The sequence below is a fragment of the Pongo abelii genome, chromosome X, assembly GCF_028885655.2.
Source record: "Pongo abelii isolate AG06213 chromosome X, NHGRI_mPonAbe1-v2.0_pri, whole genome shotgun sequence".
In the NCBI taxonomy this organism is placed as follows: domain Eukaryota; kingdom Metazoa; phylum Chordata; class Mammalia; order Primates; family Hominidae; genus Pongo; species Pongo abelii.
The window spans coordinates 142,290,685-142,311,386 of NC_072008.2; the positions used below are offsets into that span (position 1 = coordinate 142,290,685).

The 20,702-nt window shown below is 45.4% G+C and overlaps 2 protein-coding genes across 12 annotated transcripts in view; one reads left to right on the forward strand and one right to left on the reverse strand.

Moving 5' to 3' along the window:
• The window catches only part of FHL1 (four and a half LIM domains 1), a 66,549-nt gene extending 53,721 nt beyond the window's left edge, over positions 1 to 12,828 (forward strand). For 6 of the 10 annotated variants that reach the window (XM_054544115.2, XM_054544116.2, XM_054544117.2 and 3 more), the window contains 6 exons: positions 7,871 to 8,052; positions 8,480 to 8,654; positions 9,257 to 9,426; positions 9,920 to 10,106; positions 10,716 to 10,915; positions 11,346 to 11,543. In XM_054544115.2, the coding sequence (XP_054400090.1) occupies positions 7,897 to 8,052; positions 8,480 to 8,654; positions 9,257 to 9,426; positions 9,920 to 10,106; positions 10,716 to 10,915; positions 11,346 to 11,429 (972 nt within the window). In that variant the 5' untranslated portion in view covers positions 7,871 to 7,896 and the 3' untranslated portion in view covers positions 11,430 to 11,543. 10 annotated transcript variants of the gene reach the window in all.
• A 6,875-nt stretch (positions 12,829 to 19,703) lies between these two features.
• Positions 19,704 to 20,702, reverse strand: part of MAP7D3 (MAP7 domain containing 3) — a 33,430-nt gene continuing 32,431 nt past the window's right edge. For both annotated transcript variants that reach the window (XM_024240545.2, XM_024240546.3), the window contains exon 19: positions 19,704 to 19,951. The gene's annotated coding sequence lies outside the window, so the exon portion shown is untranslated. The remainder of the gene's footprint in view (positions 19,952 to 20,702) is intronic.

The following is a 20,702-nucleotide window of genomic DNA, read 5'->3' on the forward strand; positions in this document are numbered from 1 at the left end:
TTAGTGACTATCCATATACTGAGAGGACATTTCAAGACCAAAAAATGTATACTCTTGACATTGAAGAGTCTTGACATTGAAGACTTTCAGTCTGCAAAATTATGTAGATTGAATTTCTTTAGCCTTTGGCCTTTCAAGTCGAAAACCAGGATTGGGGTGTGGAGGGGGATCACGTCACTTGCCATATTACACAGCCATCGATTCCCTTCACCAGCCGCTACTCAGTGGGCTGCACAAGCCTGCCAGTCTTTTCTCAGGGCAGGGATGGAAAATGAGAGGGTAGGATGAGAGGAAAGTAATCCAACTGGATTGGCTTCTTAAAATTCAGAAGATTTGAGTGAGGGTGAAACTGAACATTTTGTACTTTTGATGACCAGCAAATGACTGCCTACTACTTCACCACAGCTGAAGAAACTAAAAACACATGCTCTTTTGCTGCCGAGTCAGAAATGCTTTTTTTCCCATATGAAAGAGGGGCTGTGTTGCACGTAATCTGTGCAACATTATGAAAAATCTTCATATACAGACAAAATGGTACTAGAATAGAATCTGGACTGCAGGAAGTTCAGTGGCACATAATTTTTCTTTTAATAATCTATGTCGAACCCTCCTGACACCTGATATAAGCTAAAATGGCATTAGTTATACATCAGTGACCCAAAAAAGATTTGTTTTTTTCTAAATGCAGCATACCAGTGAAGTTGCTAATAACAATGAATCATTCTGTACACGTTCTGTTTTGAAGGGAAAAAACACTTTCTGATTTTTGTATGAAATTGTATGAAAGACTACTTTTCAGCCGTGACTCATGAGCTCCGTCTCATTGCAGCTACTTAGGTATTTATTCCCAAATGTCTGACGACACCTCCAGGTGCATTAGCATGTCTACTACACAAGTGTCCTATTCATCGGCTAAGGCTTTGCTCCATTTGTTGAATGTTCTGAGGAAAGCATTATACCCTTTCTTTAGAAGCCAGTGTTTATATGTGGAGTCACTAATGTACTGGTAGGTTGGATTTAGTGATGAACAGATCTGAAATAACCTGATTTTTTTCCATTTGGGTTGTTGTTCATTGTTTACACTGTATATTACACCCTTCATGGAAAGCACATAGAAAAATGCTACCTACTCATGATATTCACATTCTCCTTAAATATTCATAGTTTGAGCAACTCAGGCATGAGGGAGAAAATGAACAATAGGAAGAAATACATGAGAAAATACATGTAAAAACACAAGCAAGATTTATTAAATACAAATCGAATCTTCTTTAATGAGAGGTTTATAGTAAAAAAGAAAAAAGAAAAAAACAAATGTTGTAATGTTATATTACTTGTATGTGTACATGATTAAATTGAAAGCCAAAACTTTTAATTAAGATACTGAGGTTTATTTAGGCACCTCTCAGCATGTTGGATGTAGTTCAAGAATTTTCTGAAAAAGGAAGCTTGTTTATTAAGTGAAAATGATGTGTCTTTTGAAGCAGGCATAGAAAGTCAGGCTACCCTTTTGGAATAAATGTCTAAAATTTTATCACCCAGCCACATTTCTAACTGTATTCTAAGCTTGTAAAACTTTAATTTAATTAATTTTTAAATTAAATTATTTAATAATGATGCTTTCTGTCTTAGAAAATCAGGGGACATTTATGTGATCCTAAGGTGTAGGTTAGACTTTAGCACCTTACACGTCATATAAGATGATTTTAAAAATCAGGAAATAGTATGTTATATTGCATTAGGTTCATAAGTCCATGAAAGCAGAGGAGAACAGGCCCAAGAAAGAAGTCCTTACAGAAAGGAAATCAGTGTGGTCCTGAAATAGGGTTGGTATGGACAAAATAGAGGCTCAGATAATTGGATCAGAAGCTACTTTCAGTGACTATCCACATACCAAAGTTTTAGAAACTTAGTTGTGATAACGTATCTCCATCTGTCAATCAACAGGCATATACTGAGTGATTCCTGTATACAAAGCCCTGGATTAGGTACTGGGGCCCCTAGTGTATGAGCAGAACTTTTTGTGATAGAGAAACCCCACTTGTTAGCACCAGGGAATGTATCCAAGTCACTTGGCACCAAACTATGTTAGCAGCGGGGAATCTGTGGGTCTGTAGCAACCTCAGTTCTTGCCTCCTCAAGGAAGAACAAGGCAGAGGGAGAAGCCAAGGCAACTTTTAGAGCAGGAGTGAAAGTTTATTAAAAACTTTTAGAGCAGGAGGCCGGGCACGGTGGCTCATGCCTGTAATGCGGGCACTTTGGGAGGTTGAGGCGGGTGGATCACTTGAGGTCAGGAGTTGGAGATCAGCCTGGTCAACATGGTGAAACTCTGTCTCTACTAAAAATACAAAAATTAGCCAGGCGTGGTGGTACACGCATGTAATCTCAGCTACTTGGGAGGCTGAGGCAGGAGAATTGCTTGAACCTGGGAGGCGGAAGTTACAGTGAACAGAGATTGCACTATTGCACTGCAGCCTGGGTGACAAAGTGAGACTCCGTCTCAAAATAAAATAAAATAAAATAAAAGTTTCAGAGCAGGAATGAAAGTAAAGTACACTTTGGAAGATGACCAAGCAGGCTACTTGAGAGATTCAAGTGCATGGTTTGACCTTTGACCTGGGCTTTTATATGTTGGCATGATTCGGGTGTTATATTACTTCTCTCCTGATTCTTCCCTTGGGGTGGGCTGTCCGCATGCCCAGTGGCCTGCCAGCACTTGGGAAGCTTCCCATGCGTGGTTTTTACTGAAGTTGTGTGCATGCTTACTTTAAGCAATTTTTCCCTTAGCAGTAGAGCATTCCCAGAGGTAGGTCTTATACCAGTTAAACACCGCCATTTTGCCTCTTAGTGCACATGCTTGAGCCCACTCACCCACCTCCTGAGATCTCATGGGGACGTGGCTGATCATCAGTTTCAGGTGTTTCTGTCTATTAGTGACCGTGTTTCCTTGGTGCCAGCTGCAACCAATTATTATTTTAGCGCGAGATAGTTTAACAACCATCTGACCTTCACCTGACAGCCGCCTGACATTCCTGGTTGGGTGGGGGGCCCTCTCTTGCCCTGCTCATGTCTAATACCTACTCTAGCATCCCTACTATGCACAGATGAGGGCTACACCGAGACATTAAAATTAGTCAAAGAGCTGCCCGAGGGCAAACATGCCCTCCACAAAGACAAGTGGTAAGGGAAGAAGCATTGTGATGATGTGTAGCAAATGTTTCATTCAATGATGGCTGACACTCCCATTCCCAGATAACAGCAATAGGTCAAGGCAAACATATCTAGAAGTTCTGGAAGATTAAAGGCCTTCACATTTCATGTACTTAGAAATAGCTAAGGGGATAAAAAATTATTCCCTAAGAAATAAATGCCTAAGTACATGTAATTCTGTAAGGTTAAAGAGAGCCCAAAAGAAGAGGTAAAATGCTTGGCTGGGCATGGTGGCTCATGCCTGCAATCCCAACAAGTTGGGAGGCCGAGGTGGGCAGATCACTTGAGGTCAGGAGTTCAAGACCAGCCTGCCCGACATGGCGAAACCCCATCTCTACTAAAAATACAAAAATTAGCCAGGCGTGGTGGCATTCACCTATAGTCCTAGCTACTCAGGAGGCTAAGGTAGGAGAATTGCTTGAACCCAGGAGGTGGAGGTTGCAGTGAGCCAGGATAGCACCACTGCACTTCAGCCTGGGCGACAGAGCGAGACCCTGTCTCAACAACAACAAAGAGGTAAAATGCTATCTTCATTTTTCCCTATTCTCTCATTTCAAACAAAAGAAAGTGCAGGCTGGGCTGGGCACGGTGGCTCATGCCTGTAACCCCTGTAATCTCAGGTGCGGTGGCTCACACCTGTAAAATGCACTTTGGGAGGCCAAGGCAGGTGGATCATGAGGTCAGGAGATCGAGATCATCCTGGTCAACATGGTGAAACCCTGTCTCTACTAAAAATACAAAAATTAGCTGGGTGTGGTGTCACATGCCTGTAGTTCCAGCTACTTGGGAGGCTGAGGTAGGAGAACCACTTGAACCCAGGAGGCAGAGGTTACAGTGATCCAAGATTGCACCACTGCACTCCAGCCTGGTGACAGAGTGAGACTCCGTCTAAAATAAGAGAGAGAGAGAGGAGAGAGAGAGAGAGAGAGAGAGAGAGAAGGAAAGAGCAAGCTTTTCTCTCCTCATGAAGTCAAAGCTTGACAGTAGCTCAGACTCTCAGGGAGCCCACACTCAGGATCTTTGCATGTGTGTCTCAGCGTTGTCATTTATAAGCTGGCTTTTTAGAGTTGTTTTGGTCTTGTGCACATCAGCACATCATTCATATTTTATACAAAATTGTGATGTGATCAGTATCTCCTCCAACTTCATCCTGAGCACACTGCGTGCATGAGGGTTTGAAATCGTTTTGTAACAAATAATCATAAATTTAGAAGTATGTGATGTAAGCTAATTCAGGTTGCCCAGAGTTCCACTTAATTTGATTTATTGCAAAACAAGTACGAAAGTTCATAAATTTGACATAGACATTGTTAACATACTTTAAGTATTTCTAGCCTGTTTACTTATTATGCAACAAATCCAACATTCCTAGAAGTGCCTATTTTATCTTGACTAATTGTTTCCACACACATTAAAAGGACTCAAGTGAATTGTAGAAATGTATTCTAAAAGAATATGCCCTTTGAAATGATTCTCCTTCTGGATACAGACTGTAGGTTTAAGTATACAGTGGTGGGGAATCTAAGGTGTAAGGTGACCCTAGAGTTTTCAAACTACAGAGTGAAAAAATCTTGCCTAAAGCTAGGATTCAAAAATACCAAGAGATGAAACTCTTCTTATGGGTACTATTAACTTGGGGTTGATTCATTTGATTTTCCTTTTGCTTGGTTTAAGACCATGTACTATAGGAATGATACAGTGGCCAGTGACTTCATTGTCTGACATTTTCAACACCCTTTGTTACTTCTATCTTCACTGGTGAGCTGTGGATTATTTTATCATCTGGATGCTTAGAACTCTGAGCAAGTCATGTTCTAGAACTATGAGACTAAACAATGAAGAACTTTGCACTGGTAATATAAAAGTACTGAAAGTGTGTGGTTTTAAAGTGTGAAAAACATGGCAGTTAAGATCTCTCAGGTACTTTGAACCATAATGCAGTTTTCCTTCTCTTCAAAACCTCTACTTCTAAATGGCATTCATTGTGTTTTCTAGTGTTTTTTCTTTGGTATGACACTAGTTAACCTAATAAAAAAAATAAAAAAAATAAAAATAAAAAAAAAAGAAACCAAAAAAATAAAAATAAAAAATAAATAAATAAATAAAAAAGAAACCAAAAAAAAAAAGCTAGGACTCAAATACTAAGAGGTTTGACTCACCTTAGGTGGAACTTTATATAGTACTTTAACTTAGAAATATTTGGAATCAATTTCTGCTTATAAAGGTATCAAAAGCAAGTGATACTAAAACGAGTAGGTTCAAAGTTGTATACTAAATAGAGACCTTGGTAAGAGAGAATGAGGGATTTTCAAATATGGTCCAGAAGATAGTCTCTGAAAGGCTAAACCAGCAATGGTTACTAGCCATGCAGGAAGCCAGTGCTGTCTAATCTTACAAATTGTGTTTTCCTGCCAAATGGCATTTAGGAGCAACTGATAATTTATTTCTTGCCACTTGCTGTTACTGGAGATTTATTTGGTTTCTCAACTCAGCCCTTAACAAGAAAGCAAGTCTTTGTTGAGGGCACAATATTATCAGTATGGCAAAGCTAAGACGAAGCTTCTGTGTGACACTGGAAAGACCAACAAGAATGGATTAAGGAGAGTGATTTTCCATATACTGTCACTGGGACAGGTACTTTTCTCTATAGACACAGAGGCTAAAAGCAGTTTAAAAGCTTCCTTACCTAAACAGTACATAGTTCAAGGAGATAGGCCCTGTGTCCATTGCGTCTCTAGTTTTTGTTTCTAACCCATTATATAAAGGAACATCCCAGTTTGGTTCTAACTTGAACTTTTCTCTAAAAAGCATTCTCTGGTCTTGCTAAGTCTCTTAATTGTGGCACAACTGTCCTAAGCAACTGTCCTTGCACAAGAATGTCACTCATCTGCTTCATCTGCCAGCTCCTTAGAGATGAGGGGGGTCTGTGTGTCAGCAGGAGGCAGAAGGCCCTGTGGCTCATCCAGTGGCCTGATTTCCTTTGTTTGGAGGCTTGGTTCTGAGTGAGAGTTCAACAGCCTTTGCCCAGGCGGCTTCTCAAACACAGGGTGTGGTTTCCTTAGCTCACTCTCTGCTGTTTGGTTGCTCATGGCAACAAGATCCAAATAACTTGGACATGTGTTTGTATAAAAAAAACCCTGGGAATGGAACCCAAAGTGAGACTTTGGGGCTTTCAGTTAGTGGAAGAGCTGTGGTGAGTACCAGGCAACTGCTCATTTATTTTCTCTCATTCTTTCTCTCTAAATTATGCTGGATGTTTGCTAGCACAATAACCATGTTTGTGGATAGTTTCAGAAAATAGTCTCAATTCTTGTATTTCCTGCACAAATGAAATAATTGCTATCTATTTACCCGTGTAAATTTCTTTTTCGGGGGAGAGGAACAAATTAGCATATGTTTAAAGAAGTTGAAAGCTAATAGAAACTCATATTTGGTACCTTTTGGGTGGCAGGATTCTATAGGAAATGCCTTGGCAAAGGGAGCCGCAGAGTGCCTTAGTAATGCTTGGGATTGCAGGCGTGTTGTCTAGGGCCACAGCCGGGGAGGGGACCAGGGAGGGAAGAGGGGTTGTTCATACGGAGGGAGTGGAAGGGATTCTTGGAATAATTTTTTCCAGACTCTATTTTAAGATTATAATTTTTAAGACAGCAAATATCCCAAATGGTAATACTGGTTACACTTCTATGAGCCTATTGATTCTCACTTGCTTGACTCAAGGGAGGGTTTGATTTTGGTCACAAAGCCACCCGTGACTATGACAGATAATTCAAGGTTGCCAAACTTGCCTATGCCAATTGACAAGGCCATTTATATAAGTCCTCTCTTGCTATATTGCTCTGGCCTCAAAAGGCAGTAAACTCTCTTGGACAAAACTCGTTAGGATCTATTCAGGGATTTAACACTTTTCTGCTAAATTGCAAGTAAATTTAAACATTTTAAACAAATTAACAAGGATTGCTTAGGTGCCTGGTGTGGTACAGAATGAGCTGTCAGTTTCTATTCTGATGAATAGAATTTTATAGATAGGAGGAACGGGAGGCCTCCAGAGGATACTACCCTCCCTAAAAAGTGACGGAGGAAGAGCTGAAAGCGGGCAGAGAGGCTTCTTGATGACAACGTGGTGGGCTTAGAGAAGCTGCTGCCTGCAGGCGGGGCCCCTGCTTTCCTGCACCCCTTTGAGCCTCTGCCCCACACTCTTCCTTTGTATAAAACAACTGCTTCTTGCCTGCCTGCCCCATCACACCCCTCCACTCCATCGGGTCACTGCTCAATAGCACAATAGCACTGCTCAGCCACACCTCCCAGCATCCTGTCCCCTATCTGGTGACTTGGCCAATACAGGCTCTGATCCACTTGCCCCGCTCCGCATCTTTTGTGAATCAGCACAGTTGGTATATCTGAGCAGGGGCTTCTACCATCTACCCAGGGAATCACTAGCCATCGGCCATCTGGCCCCTCGGGGTGCGTTTGTTCCTGGAATCTTAGTGAAGTATCTGTTGTCTTGGTGCCTGGTGGTCAGCTGGGCTGAAGGGGAAGCAGGGTCCTAGTCCTCAGACCCCATGGACTCCAAGGCAGCATTGCGCAGGTGCCTCTGGGAGCCACTGCTCAGGGTGCTGGGGCATTTCCTGTGGTCATTTGTCCTGCCTGCTTGCCCCCGCAGGTCCCTCCAGCTACAAGGTGGGCACCATGGCGGAGAAGTTTGACTGCCACTACTGCAGGGATCCCTTGCAGGGGAAGAAGTATGTGCAAAAGGATGGCCACCACTGCTGCCTGAAATGCTTTGACAAGTTCTGTGCCAACACCTGTGTGGAATGCCGCAAGCCCATCGGTGCGGACTCCAAGGTAATGGGCATCCCCATGTGCCAATGGGAAGGGCCGGGTTTTGGAATGTCCTTTGCCCACAACCATGGCAGCAGCAGCTGGCTGTTAGGATTTCCCAGCATCACTGCAGCCACCTTGAGGCCTCAAGGAAGCCGCCTCCACTCCCCAGGCCACAGTGGCCCGAGCTGTTTAATGTGGGGCTTGACTGGATGGGCGCCAAGGCCCTTGCCAGCTCTTTTGATTGCATTCTAAATATTTCAAGAATTGTGAGATTTTTATCCTCACCTCAGCGTCTCTCCTATAAGAACAGTCACTGTGGGGCAGTCCCAGGTGTAAGGGACTGTGTCATCTCAGAGGTCAGTCCCAGGGAAATCAGCCTTATGGGAGGGCTCCTGCCACCATCCCCAGCACCCCTCATGGTGGCCCACCCTGTCTGTTTGGTTTCTAGGAGGTGCACTATAAGAACCGCTTCTGGCACGACACCTGCTTCCGCTGTGCCAAGTGCCTTCACCCCTTGGCCAATGAGACCTTTGTGGCCAAGGACAACAAGATCCTGTGCAACAAGTGCACCACTCGGGAGGACTCCCCCAAGTGCAAGGGGTGCTTCAAGGCCATTGTGGCAGGTACTGCCTCCTTCCCACCCCGGGTTCCCAGGGAGGAGGCCCTGAGGGCAGACGTGATGTGGGCTTGCTTATCACGGTGGGGCTAACGTTGCTCTGAGCTGCTTTGAGATCTTAGCATATATATGTACACATATACATACACGTATATATGCGTACACATATATGCTCGCACACACGCACACACTCGGAGACTAAAGAACACTGGCGAGAACAGCCTGTGGCAAGAGAATGAAGTGAACAGTATGTAGCGCTTTCTCATTTGGGCGTAGTAAGTGATGAAAGCATGCTTCTTCCTCAGGGTGTCATTCTGGGCCAGGCAGTCCCTGATTTAATGTCTAAGTGCACGCAGGGTATAAAGGTGGGGGAGTTGGGGGATTCAGGCACTGGATCCTAAAATAATAATGCTGGGGTCCCCGCCCATGACAGAAATCCTGGGTTTGCACAAGCACAAGTAGAACACAGGTAGGTTAGTTGGAGGTGTGAGGCCAGTAACTGCAGGGCCTGCATCCCCTCACCTCTGGAGGGCCTGGGGAGGGGAGCTGAGTGGATGCAGCCCCCTGCAGAGCCTGTCAGTGGGGCCATCCAATTGCTTCCCCCTGCAGGAGATCAAAACGTGGAGTACAAGGGGACCGTCTGGCACAAAGACTGCTTCACCTGTAGTAACTGCAAGCAAGTCATCGGGACTGGAAGCTTCTTCCCTAAAGGGGAGGACTTCTACTGCGTGACTTGCCATGAGACCAAGTTTGCCAAGCATTGCGTGAAGTGCAACAAGGTATGCTTTCAAGGGAGTTCTGCATTGACCGTTGTTTCTAGAAGTGTTTGACAGTTTGCAGAGCACTTCCACACACACTATCCCATTCCATCCTCACGACAGCCCTGTGACGTAGGAATTATTATTCCCGTTTTACAGATGAGGAGATCGTGGATTAGGAAGCAGTGCCACAGCCAAGTCAGGCTGTCGGTACGCATCCTCAGCCCGGTGGTGCGGGTGGCCCGTATGGCATGCTGAGCTGGGCAGCCCTGGCTCTAGAAGCCTGCCTCCACCACTTAGGGGCTGTGTAACCTCACATAGGGGCTCACCTTCTCCGAGCCTTGGTGTCTTCATCTGTAAAGTGGGGATAATAATAGCCCCTGCCTCCCATGGCTGTTGTGGAGATTAAATGAGATATTGTATACCAAAGCGCCCAGCACAGTGCCTGGCATGCAGTAGGCATTCAACAAAATGGTTGTTGAATCTGAATTCGGTGCTACACTCCCTGGTCTAGGCCATCACATCTGGAGGAATCACTTACCAGGATCAGCCCTGGCATGCCGATTGCTTTGTGTGTGTTACCTGCTCTAAGAAGCTGGCTGGGCAGCGTTTCACCGCTGTGGAGGACCAGTATTACTGCGTGGATTGCTACAAGAACTTTGTGGCCAAGAAGTGTGCTGGATGCAAGAACCCCATCACTGGTAGGCTAAAGAGTCCTTGCTAAGTCTGCCAGGCTAGGTTTTGCGCATGGTAACCATCTCTCATTTTCCTGTCGTCGGTTTCATCCACAAAGGCCCCCAGAGAATGCCCTTCTCCCCCTGCTATTGTGGTCCCAAAGGCCCCCCAAGAGTTTGGATTCATCCCCAGGCCAGGTTAGCCTTTGCAATACAGAACACTTCCTGACTGTTGACTAACAATGCCGAGAGTTCACAAGCCTGAGACCTGCCGGCCAACACCGGCAGTCACTGCCACTTTGCAGGGGGATTCTGGGGGGAGGGGTGGGAGGAGGGTAGAAAGAAGGGGGGTGGGGGAGGGTGGGGAAGGGGAAGGGGGAAGGGAGGCCGAAGAGTGATAACCTGGGATTGTAATACCCCATAGCTGAAGGCTAGTTCAGAGATGCCTGTTGGCAGGGTTTTTTTTTTTTTTTGGTTTGCTGTTTATTTGTTTTTGCGATCAGCAAAGCTAATCACTTCATTCCTCATCTCGCGGCCGCGATCCACGTGCCCTGGGCCCTTTCCCTTGCCTCCAATTTTCCCATCTTCCCGGGGAGCCTTGAAATGTACATTTGAGAAGACTTTTGCCATCCTCAGGGAAAAGGACTGTGTCAAGAGTGAGCCACCCAGTCTCTAAAGCTAGGAAGCCCCCAGTGTGCCACGGGAAACGCTTGCCTCTCACCCTGTTTCCCAGCGCCAACCTCCGGGGCAGGCATCCGGGTGGAGAGAGGACTTGTCCCTCGTGGGTGGTGGTTCTTTATAGAAAAAATCGAAGCTTAGCAGCTCCTCGAGGCCCGGTAAGTGCACACCCCACGAACAGCCCAAGTTTGCCTCCTGGTGGCCACTTTGATGTCATGGCCCTGACCTAAATCAAAGAAACTGGTTATGCTGGGAGGTCGGTGCGCGTCACAGGGCAATAGCGCGGTGGCATGGGAACGTGGGGTCTTTACATCAGGGAAGCCCTTGGCCGGGCTCCGGCATCTTCTCAGGTCCTTGAGAGCCACAGCAGGGTTGCGGCGGCATGGGGGACAATGGCGGCGTGGGGGACTGTGCACGATGGAGTGGAGGAGGGGGTCTGGGAGCCAGGCAGACCTGGCTCTTGCGTGCTTGTCGGTCTGTGAGTGGGGCAGGTCGTCATTTTATCTCTCTGAATCGTGGCTTCCTCACCTGTATTCATTCAGCTGTTTCTCTTGTTTTCTTTCCTTTTCTTTTTTTTTTCCCCCCCAGGGTTTGGTAAAGGCTCCAGTGTGGTGGCCTATGAAGGACAATCCTGGCACGACTACTGCTTCCACTGCAAAAAATGCTCCGTGAATCTGGCCAACAAGCGCTTTGTTTTCCACCAGGAGCAAGTGTATTGCCCCGACTGTGCCAAAAAGCTGTAAACTGACAGGGGCTCCTGTCCTGTAAAATGGCATTTGAATCTCGTTCTTTGTGTCCTTACTTTCTGCCCTATACCATCAATAGGGGAAGAGTGGTCCTTCGCTTCTTTAAAGTTCTCCTTCCGTCTTTTCTCCCATTTTACAGTATTACTCAAATAAGGGCACACAGTGATCATATTAGCATTTAGCAAAAAGCAACCCTGCAGCAAAGTGAATTTCTGTCCGGCTGCAATTTAAAAATGAAAACTTAGGTAGATTGACTCTTCTGCATGTTTCTCATAGAGCAGAAAAGTGCTAATCATTTAGCCACTTAGTGATGTAAGCAAGAAGCATAGGAGATAAAACCCCCACTGAGATGCCTCTCATGCCTCAGCTGGGACCCACCGTGTAGACACACGACATGCAAGAGTTGCAGCGGCTGCTCCAACTCACTGCTCACCCTCTTCTGTGAGCAGGAAAAGAACTTACTGACATGCATGGTTTAACTTCCTCATCAGAACTCTGCCCTTCCTTCTGTTCTTTTGTGCTTTCAAATAACTAACACGAATTTCCAGAAAATTAACATTTGAACTTAGCTGTAATTCTAAACTGACCTTTCCCCGTACTAATGTTTGGTTTCCCCGTGTGGCATGTTTTCTGAGCGTTCCTACTTTAAAGCATGGAACATGCAGGTGATTTGGGAAGTGTAGACAGACCTGAGAAAACGAGCCTGTTTCAGAGGAACATCGTCACAACGAATACTTCTGGAAGCTTAACAAAACTAACCTTGCTGTCCTTTTTATTGTTTTTAATTAATATTTTTGTTTTAATTGATAGCAAAATAGTTTATGGGTTTGGAAACTTGCATGAAAATATTTTAGCCCCCTCAGATGTTCCTGCAGTGTTGAAATTCATCCTACAGAAGTAACCGCAAAACTCTAGAGGGGGAGTTGAGCAGGCACCAGGGCTGTCATCAACATGGATATGACATTTCACAACAGTGACTAGTTGAATCCCTTGTAACGTAGTAGTTGTCTGCTCTTTGTCCATGTGTTAATGAGGACTGCAAAGTCCCTTCTCTTGTGATTCCTAGGACTTTTCCTCAAGAGGAAATCTGGATTTCCACCTACCGCTTACCTGAAATGCAGGATCACCTACTTACTGTATTCTACATTATTATATGACATAGTATAATGAGACAATATCAAAAGTAAACATGTAATGACAATACATACTAACATTCTTGTAGGAGTGGTTAGAGAAGCTGATGCCTCATTTCTACATTCTGTCATTAGCTATTATCATCTAACGTTTCAGTGTATCCTTACAGAAATAAAGCAGCATATGAATAACCTGCCTCCTGTCTTTTCATTCTGCCTGGTGGAATCGCTATAAGGTGATACTCCTAATCCAGAAACCTAAATGACTTATTTTCCTTCCAGGATATACTCAGTTTAGTGCAGGTGCACAGAACATAGGAATTATAAACAAACCTGTAAAAACCACACTTGATTGACGAATAAATAAATAATTAAAAACAAACAGAAACCACTCTGACCTAAAATAGTATTTCCCAGATTTTCACATCCCTGAAAAAGAAAAAGATGAATTGGTTTGATTTGGCCAGGGGATTAGGGAGGGAATCCCCGATGAAGCATGGCACCTGAGAAGCCATCTTGGTCCCTGTTTTGTTGGGTGCTTCCTCGCTGTGCCTTTCCCCTTGTGCCCTCTGGAGCCTGGGGTCCAGGTTGAATGTGACCATCTCAACTGCGGCTGCCTCCACCTGCCAGCTGAATGACACCCTCGCTCCTTCTTGTGGATGTGGCTCACTAAGGAAGCTGCCCATTTGGGCCCATGCACTTCAGTTAGGGGGAACATGCAGGGATGCTGTGGGCAGAGGCAGGGGCTTGGCCTGGCATTGAGGCTCCCCAGTTGCCGCTGCTTCTAGGCTAGCACCACACACCAGTGTCTTTTCACCTCTGAGGCTCATGTTCTTGGGTCATCCAACCTGCCCACACCCATGTGGCTCTTACGGCACAGCACAAGAGGCTCCATGCGACAGGTGTCTGCTGCACTCTCCTGGTGGAAGAGGCTTCAGACCATAAGGGCCCCTCGTCAAACTACAAGCAGAACTGGGTGGGAGGAGAGGGTGTTAGTCTTAACTGGGCCCCATGCTGAGGGTGATAAAAGCAAAGGGCAGAAGCCCTTTGGTGCTAACGTTTGCCTTCTGAGAAGGGAACTGAACCTGTCAGCAAGAAACCATGAGAACTTTTAGGAATGTGGCACATCCTCTTCTGTGTATTTCCTTACAGAAATTAGCCATGAAAACCTTGAAACCAATGAAGTCTGTCTAGTCATGTGGGGCCCCAGGGACAATGAGGCTGGGTCAGGGGATGGGGAGTGACTGCCCTCACTGCTCCCAAGGGAGTGGGCTGAGTTCCTGAGGCTACAGCAAAGAAAGGAGCCCCATGGGGAGACGGGAGAGAAAACAGGCCTGGGATGGAGAGGGGGCCCTACCTGCCTTCACTAAGGGCTTTGGCCCTGGCTTATGCTCTTGATCCACTTCGGCTGAGCCCTGGGCCTTCAGCATCCAGATGCATGCTCTCCTTCCTACCCACGTGCTCTTTCACATTCCGGAACTCTTCCTCACTGCGACAGTTCCTTGCCCTCCAGTCCTCGGTCCACCCTCCTTCTCAGCCCCTTCCCACCCTAATGCCCCTCTGCATCTGCCCTAGATTCTATGGTTTGCACTTCACTCGTTTCCCTCCTCACTCCTGTTATCCCTTTGCCCTTCTAGCCTGCAAAACCTGAGTGGATGGCTCGAGCTCTGCTGAGGAAAAGCACCCTGGCCTAAAACTCCCCATCCCACTACTCTGCCACTTGGCCCAAAGTCCCAAGACCGCCTCCACCACCTTCCTCACCCGGGAGACTGAGGTCTATCCGGAGTCAGCTTCTAACTATTGCTTGCTTCGTGATGCCTGCCTGCCCTTCACACTTCAGCATCTTGTGAAGCACCTACACGCATCAGAGCCAACACGCACCATCGCTCCCGTTTCCCAGATGAGAAAACAGAGAGGTTAAGAAGCTTGCCTAAGGTCACACAGCTAATAAGTGACAAGCCACACCCTAGACACACCTCTAGCATATCACTCATGACACTAAATTGTCGTAAAAAATAGACACATCACAATAAAACCATCATGCACAGTGCTCAGTACTTAGAAGGCATTTGTTTGTTGAATACGCGATTTTAAGAGTGACACCCCTAAGGCTCAGGAGAAATGAGGGTAAATTTCCCCTTAACAATTTGTCAGCAGAGAAACATTTTCTCCCTCATAATTAATGGGATCAGAATATCAAGAACCTCTCTGCTTGTGGTTAACAGGGTGGGCTCTGGCACCAGGCTACCAGGGTTCAAATCCTGGCTGCTCTGCCACTTTGTAGTCATGAGACTGTGGGCAAGTTAACCTCTCTGAGCTTGATCCTTCACCTGTGAGACCTAAAATTTCTACTTTGCAGAATCCCATGTAGGAGACAATACAAGTGCTTAGTGAGGGGACTGGCACCCAGTAAACACACTAAATGCCAACAAACATTTCATTCCCAGCACCAAAGACACTGCTCTGGTGTCTGTGACCTACCCTGCAAGCCTCAAGACACTATGTCCACTCCCAAAGCAGTGTGGGGTGTTGGCTTGAGGGACAAACTTGGGTTTGAATATCAGCTCTGCCTCTTTCCAGCTGTGTGACCTGGAACAAATGCTGCTCTCCACAAATTTCAGTGTCCTCATAGGCATAAATGAATACCCACACCTCACAGAGTTGTTGTGAGCATTGAAAATGCCTGGCTGGGCGCGGTGGCTCACGCCTGTAATCCGAGCACTTTGGGAGACTGAGGCGGGCAGATGACCTGAGGTCAGGAGTTCGAGACCAGCCTGGCCAACGTGGTGAAACCCTGTCTCTCCTAAAGATACACAAATTAGTCAAGTGTTGTGGTGTGTGCCTGTAGTCCCAGCTACTCAGGAGGCTGAGGCAGATGAATCACTTAAATCTGGGAGGCGGAGGTTGCAGTGAGTCGAGATCATGCCACTGCATTCCAGCCTGGGCAACAGAGCGAGACTCCGTCTCAAAAAAACAAAACAAAACAAAAAACAAAAAGAAAATGCCTATCAAGTACCTGGCATATTGCACATGTAAACCTAACTACAATGATTACAACACAGTTGGGGAAATTAGATGGGTGCCTAAGACCCATCTGGAAACACTGTAACTGGACTGGTAAGGCAGACCAAAGGCAACGAGGCTGTTTTGGGGCCTGTTTCAACCAACCGGGCCGGCCAGGCACTGGAGGGGTGGGGTCACTGAAAATGACAGGGAATTGCCCCGACATGATAAAATGTCATGCACAGTCCGCCTCCACACTCTGGCTCCTTGGCCGTCAGTGCTGTTTTATGCCTCCTGATCCCTCTGGCTCTGGCTCCAAGGAGTTAGAGGTGTTTGAGAACAGTGGAGTCTCAAAACTGAAAAGGCTGCAGAGATTGTAGCACAGCCCCCTCATTTGACAGACAAGGAACAGGGATCAGAGAAGAGCAACAACGTGCACAATGTCACACGTGAGCTAGCAGCCCTCTCAGCTGGGTTCAGGTCTTCAGGGGCCTGTCTGGCATTCTTTATGGTATTTCACACCGCATTCTTGTGGTTTTTAGGGATTGGAGCTGTTAAAAAACTTCATTCCACATGCAGTGTCCACAATGACACAGGCGTAGAAAATGCGCTGATCTGCAGAATCTGCTGGTAGAGGCCAGGGGTCTGTCCCTCCGGGTAGAAGATACCGGGAAGGGAAATGTGAGGCAGCAACGCGTGAGGGGAAAGCTAGGTCAATGTCCATCACCTTGGCCTTGTAAACAGGAACATCCTGGTAGACAGTTTCAATGGATGGATCAACAGGATCTGGCGCCAGACTTGGCAGTGAAGAGTTTCCAGCTCAGATGAGACACAGGGAGGTGATATGTTTGACAGGAATGGGATGTGTCTAGTTCGTGCTGATTTAAAAGTATATAGAATGCTCTAGCATGTTCAGTGGGGAATGGCTACCACCACTCTCATAAGCACCAGACCCCAAAGACTTGGGATAAACAAGGACCTTGCCTTATCAAAAACAAAACCTAGTAAAGCAGAGGTCCCCAACCCTTGGGCCACAGACTGATGCTGGTCTGTGACCTGTTAGGAACTGGGTCGCAGAGCAGGAGGTGAGTGGCAGGAGAGCAAATCTTCATCTGTACTTACTGTGGCTCCCCATCACTTGCATTGCCGCCTGAGCTTGGCCTCCTGTCAGAGCAGTGGTGGCATTAGATTCTCATAGAAGTGAGAACCGTATTGTGAACCACGCATGTGAGGGATCTAGGTTGTGTGCTTCTCATGAGAGTCTAATGTCTGACGGTCTGTCACTGTCTCCCATCACCCCCAGATGGGACCGTCTAGTTGCAGGAAAACAAGCTCAGGGCTCCCACTGATTATACATTATGGTGAGTTGTATAATTACTTCATTATCTATCACAATGTAATAATAGAAATAAAGTGCACAATAAATGTAATGCACTTGAATCATCCTAAAACCACCACACCATCCCCACCAAAGGTTCATGGAAAAATTGTTTTACACAAAACCAGTTCCTGGTGCCACAAAGGTTGGGGACTGCTGGAGTAAAGCATGACTTAAAATTGGAAACTAAACACTCACAGGCAGATCAGAACATTTGTTTTGCCACTCACAGTAACAGTGATGTCATTAAGAGATGAGTATAAAAGAGCACAATTAACTGCCTGAGCATGCACGCCCAGACTTTTCAAAGCAAGAGGGTTTTCCTCATCCAAGGTGAGCACCGAATGTGAGAATTAAAGGGGCGAGGGGAGGAGGGAAAGGGGAGTGACCGCTTAAAGGACACAGATTTTCTTTTCAGGGTGATGAAAATGTTCCAGAACTAGATAGTGGGGATAACTGCACAGCCTTGTGAATACACACTTTAAAATGGTTACTTTTAGTTATATGATTTTTATTAGGATAAAAAAAGCAAGATCAGCACCATAAAACAGGGCAAGAAAGAAACAACAAAATATATATTTTTTTTAAATCAAAAGATACTGTAGTAATAAGCCTCAACTTATACAACAGAACCATCACAGGGAAGAGTAACAAGCACTGAAATCACTGCAGGAAGACAACCAGAGCTTGAAAACTCACATCTAGGCTGGGTGTGGTGGCTCATGCCTGTAATCCCAGCCCTTTTGGAGGCTGAGGCAGGAAGATCACTTGAGGCCAGGAGTTCAAGACCAGCCTGGGCAACATAGCAAGACCCTATCTCTTAAAAAAAAAAAAAAGAAAAGAAAAAAAAAAGAAGAAGAAGAAAGAAGACGAAGAGAAAAAAAAAAAAAAGCCAGGTATGGTGCCATGACTGTGGTCCCAGCTACTCAGGAGGCTAAGGTGGGAGGATTGCATGAACCTCAGAGTTTGAGGCTGCAGTGAGCTATGATCGTGCCACTGTACTCCAGCCTTGGCCACAGAGTGAGACCTTGTCTCTAAAACAAACAAACAAACAAAAAAAACTCACATCTTTCTATTCCAGAAGTGGAACTCTGCCAAATCACCAACTGGATGAAGAGGGAAATCAGGGGATTTGATCCCTGTTCATTGAATTTGCTGGCTGCCTGTGTTCATAGCTCGGCCAACAATTGGTGTTGCCTTTATACCACCACCAGTACACTTTTTTTTAGTATTATAATGAAAAAACCCTTGTTTTATCTGCAAAGTTTATTTTATATAGCACACATTTATATGGAACTGTAACAGTGTTTCAACACAAGACATTTGTGCAGAAAAATAACAGAAACTCTTTTGTTAGGATGATTGTCTCTGTTTTATACATGAAAGAGCTAGTATATAAAAATAGTTTTTAAACCAAAGGTAACCTTCTCTATTCTATATCAAAAGTACAATACTCTGAGTGGCAAAGAACCAGGGAATCTGAAAGAATTACCTCTTTTACTAATCCAAGACTGGCAGCCAAAAGGAACACTGGCCTGCTTCAGACTATTTACGATTCAACACTGAAAACTCATTAGGAGAATTAATCTGCATTTGAATTTTATGGAATCATATACTGTGTGTGCATACATACGTGTATGTACATCTGTGTGCATTTCTGTGTGCCCATCACGCGAACTCACTGGCAGCCAGTGGCTAGAGAAAGGCAAGCAAATTTTGGTTGTATCTCATGCCTGAGTGTATACTCAACGACAGAACTGGAGAGTACAGGCAGAAAAGTACTTTAAACATTTAGAGGAATTAAACATACCCCACGGGACAACAGCCATGTACTCCTTTATGTACACAATAAAAATAATATATGTTTCTGTAGATAAACACCAGTATGTCCTTCAAAAGGAAACACCGACAAAAGCATGAAAGGTGCTGACTGTTCCAAGATGGGGCTTTACAGGACTCCCAGCATTTGAGGTTATTAGTGCCTGTGTACTCACTGGCACAGGTGGGTAGAGTTAAAAATATACATATATCATGGTAAAACACAATTTACTGGATTTTGCAACCTTTGGTATTTTTATATTAGAAACAATCTGACAGCTCTTGTGAGTGATCCTGCGGCCCTTGCATAATCTATTATGTTCTCTACAAGATCAACTGTGACTTTTTAACTGTCAAAATTGTCACTGGTACACAGAAAAAGCATTACTTGGCTGGGTGCAGTGGCTCACACCTGTAATCCCAACACTTTGGGAGGCCAAGACGGGTGGATCACTTGAGGCCAGGATTTCGAGACTAGCCTGGTGAACATGGTAAAACCCCATCTCTACTAAAATAAAAAAAAAATAGCCAGGTGTGGCGGCACACGCCTGTAATCCCAGCTACCGGGGAGGCTGAGACAGGAGAATTGCTTGAGACGAGGAGGCGGAGGTTGCAGTGAGCCAAGATTGTGCCACTGCACTGCAGCCTGGGCGACAGGGCAAGACTCCGTCTCAAAAAAAAAAAAAAAAAAGAAAAAGAAAAAGAAAAAGCATTACTTTAAGATTTCAAATATATACTGAAAGAGAATTAGTTCTGCAATCAGATTCTTCTAGAAACTCCACAGTTACAGTTTCAGGAAAGCATCCTTGATGCACTCACTCCAGCAAACACATTGGTGGGACAACACAAGAATGAGAGACAATGATGATTTTCCAAAGAAAACAAAAACCACTCTTTACTTAGAACTCTTGCTTAGACACAAGAGAACAAGATGATTTTAACATCTGAGATATACATCAAGGTGGCCTTTTGACAGTTTCTTTCAATTTTTCAGTGTCACTTCCTTTACCAGGTTCAAGTCAGAAGCAGAAAAATTTGAGGACTGATGGGCCCAGGAGTTGAGTTATCCAGAGTGGAAGATGTATTCATCTCCCAGGCTGAGTAAGGTTTACATATCTGACCAGAGGGAAAAATAAAAGAAAGATGAGTAGAGAAGATGCTAGTCTCACAGCAACTTGTCCCTGGCCTCCCTTCAGGGCACATGCCCAGGACTCTCAGCAGCCCCTCTGGAGTTGCTGACACACTGGTCCTATGAATGTCCTCCACTTCCCCAGTCCCCAACCAGGCCCAAGATGCTTCTCAATTTCAAAGAGAAACTTCTCAAGGAAAGAAAAACAAGAAGCTTCTGGTTTTGGAAACAGGTTGAGGCTTATTCCGAAGACCTCCCTAATCTTCTGCCCTAAGCAACTGTCTGTGTGCTTGCCAAGCAACCAGCAGACCAGGAGCTCAGAGGAGTCTGAGATGCAAGCTTGAAAAGAACATTTTTTTTTTTTTTTGAGACAGAGTCTTGTTCTGTCACCCAGGCTAGAGTGCGGTGGCAGGATCTCGGCTCACTGCAACCTCCGCCTCCTGGGTTCAAGTGATTCTCCTGCCTCAGCCTCCAAAGTAGCCGGGATTACAGGCACGCATTACCACACCCGGCTAATTTTTGTATTTTTAGTAGAGACGGGGTTTCACCATGTTGGCCAGGCTGGTCTCAAACTCCTGACCTCAAGTGATCTGCCTGCCTTGGCCTCTCAAAGTGCTGGGATTACAGGCATAAGCCACTGCACCTGGCCAGAACTTATTTTTTATATCCGGCATGAAATGTGGGACATAAAAATTAGAATCAAGTCATCTACTGTCTACTCTCTCAAAACCAACTTAA